The 2,125-nt window shown below is 42.4% G+C and overlaps 1 protein-coding gene across 1 annotated transcript; it reads left to right on the top strand.

Annotated features, from left to right (window-relative positions):
* Nucleotides 1-139: 139 nt before the first annotated feature.
* LOC103728517 (diacylglycerol kinase epsilon-like) lies at nucleotides 140-2,119 on the top strand. Its single transcript, XM_008826505.2, has 3 exons — nucleotides 140-358; nucleotides 751-862; nucleotides 1,592-2,119. The coding sequence occupies exons 1-3, from the start codon at nucleotides 330-332 to the stop codon at nucleotides 1,769-1,771; spliced, it is 321 nt and encodes a 106-aa protein (XP_008824727.1). The 5' UTR covers nucleotides 140-329; the 3' UTR covers nucleotides 1,772-2,119.
* Nucleotides 2,120-2,125: the final 6 nt, after the last annotated feature.

Raw genomic sequence — 2,125 nt, 5'->3', positions numbered from 1 at the left:
ACACACACACACACACACACACACACACACACACACACACACCAGAAATAAATTACTTCCACTGAATGAAGAAAAGGAAAGGTGGGTTACTTTGAGTGAGAAATAGGAAGTCATTTCGTCCTAATGCATCTTCCACATCTGTAACTATGCATGTTAAAGTGTGAGTTCTAAGAAGACAGGTGTGAAAATACTGTGCCCTGTAGTAACTAACTACTTACATTTCTTTAAAGCTAGAACTGGATGGTGAGCGAGTTGAGCTTCCTAATCTGGAAGGTATTATCGTTCTGAACATAGGATACTGGGGCGGCGGCTGCAGGCTGTGGGAAGGGATGGGAGATGAGACCTACCCTCTCGCCAGGTATGTGCACTTGTAATCCAGTCCATCAGCTGCTTGGTTCGGGATGTTTTGTTTTATTTTCTGTTTTGTCTTGTTTTGTTTTGTGTTGGAACGAGGTCTCACTGTGTAAACCCGCTTGACCTTAAACTGTGTCCTGCTTCAGTCTCCCTAGTGCTAGATTCTAGTTATAAGTCAGCACGATCTGCAGTCTGTTTTTGTCATTTTTCTTTAAAGTGTTCTCTTTTCTTTAGTAGACTCCATGTGTTTTCCTGTGTTTTCCTCAGACTTTCACTTCTGTTATGTCAGTGTGAACATGAAGTTGATGGCCTGCCTGCATTAAAGAGCAATAGCTCTTCTTGGCTGACTTGATTTGTTTGCATCCCGTCATCCCTATTTCCTTCTTCCAATGTTAGGCATGATGATGGGTTGCTGGAAGTCGTTGGAGTATATGGGTCTTTCCACTGTGCTCAGATCCAGGTGAAACTGGCTAACCCGTTTCGAATAGGACAAGCACATACAGTGCGGGTAAGTGACAGTGCCATGCCAGGCCATTTCTAAGCCATTGATGTTGAGAAGACTATGTATGCTGTTGCTTTCTCCAGACTGTTTATAGCCCATACCAGGGATATGGTGGCTAGAAAAGAAACAGGAAAGATGGCACTAAGGCCAGTTAAAGAAACAAAGTGCCCACTGAAAAAGAATCCTTAAACAGTCCACATATAAACATAGGTTCAGATTACTTTTCAAAAGTAAAATGGTACGAGGGGGCTGAGGGCCTGGAAAAAGGGCTCAGGGGTTAAGACCACTGTCTTCTCTTGGAGAGGACCCAGTTTACATTCCCAGCATCCACATGGCAGCTAACAACTGTCTAGAACTCCAGTTCCAAGGAATCTGGCACCCTCTTCTGACGTCTATGGGCATTGCATGACACAGGTACACTTACATACATGGAAGCAATACAGCCATACACATAAAAGTAATAACAAAATAAAATGTAGGTGTGAGTTGGTGAGACGGCTCAGTTGGGTAAAGGTGCTGCAGCCACCTGACAACCTGAGTTCAATCTTCAGAACCCACATGGTAACAGGAGAGAACAGACTTCTAAAAGTTGTTCTCAGACCTCTACATGGCCCACACACATATACACAAATAAAAATATTTAAAATAAAATGTAGGTTACAAGTCATGAGTGATATTAACTAGGAACACCTGTCTGTACTTTCTAGCACTTACTTTTCTATTTCCTGATTTCAGCTCATTTTGAAGTGCTCAATGATGCCAATGCAGGTGGATGGGGAACCGTGGGCCCAAGGGCCCTGCACCGTCACCATAACGCACAAGACACATGCTTCAATGTTGTACTTCTCTGGAGAGCAATCAGATGATGACATCTCAAGTGCTTCAGATCAAGAGGACATAAGGGAAGCTGAGTAGAAGGATAAGATGAAACAGCTTCTGCACAAGCCAGTAGAAATGTTTGTCCAAAGAAGTTCTCTGTCAGCTCTCCAGTTTTAATTTCACTCAGTGTAATGGGTGTATGATTATGTAAATAGCATTCCCAAACAGCCAGACTTCGGTTACTACTAACTATAAAAAACACAGAAGTTACATGAAGATGAAATGTTTTCATGGCTGGTTTTTTTGCTACTGGGACTGACATTGAAGTATGTGCTGTCTCAGTCTTTCTTCTTGATTGACACATGATGGACAGGATGTGGGTGAAAAGCCATCTCCCTCTTAGTTTTTGATGTGGTGCCAACATACCATTTTAAAAATCACCTTTTTTTT

Source organism: Nannospalax galili, unplaced genomic scaffold (genome assembly GCF_000622305.1).
Source record: "Nannospalax galili isolate Female #2095 unplaced genomic scaffold, S.galili_v1.0 C49486399, whole genome shotgun sequence".
NCBI lineage: Eukaryota > Metazoa > Chordata > Mammalia > Rodentia > Spalacidae > Nannospalax > Nannospalax galili.
The sequence above is the reverse complement of the archived record's forward strand: the minus strand, read 5'-3'. Positions and strand labels throughout refer to the sequence as shown.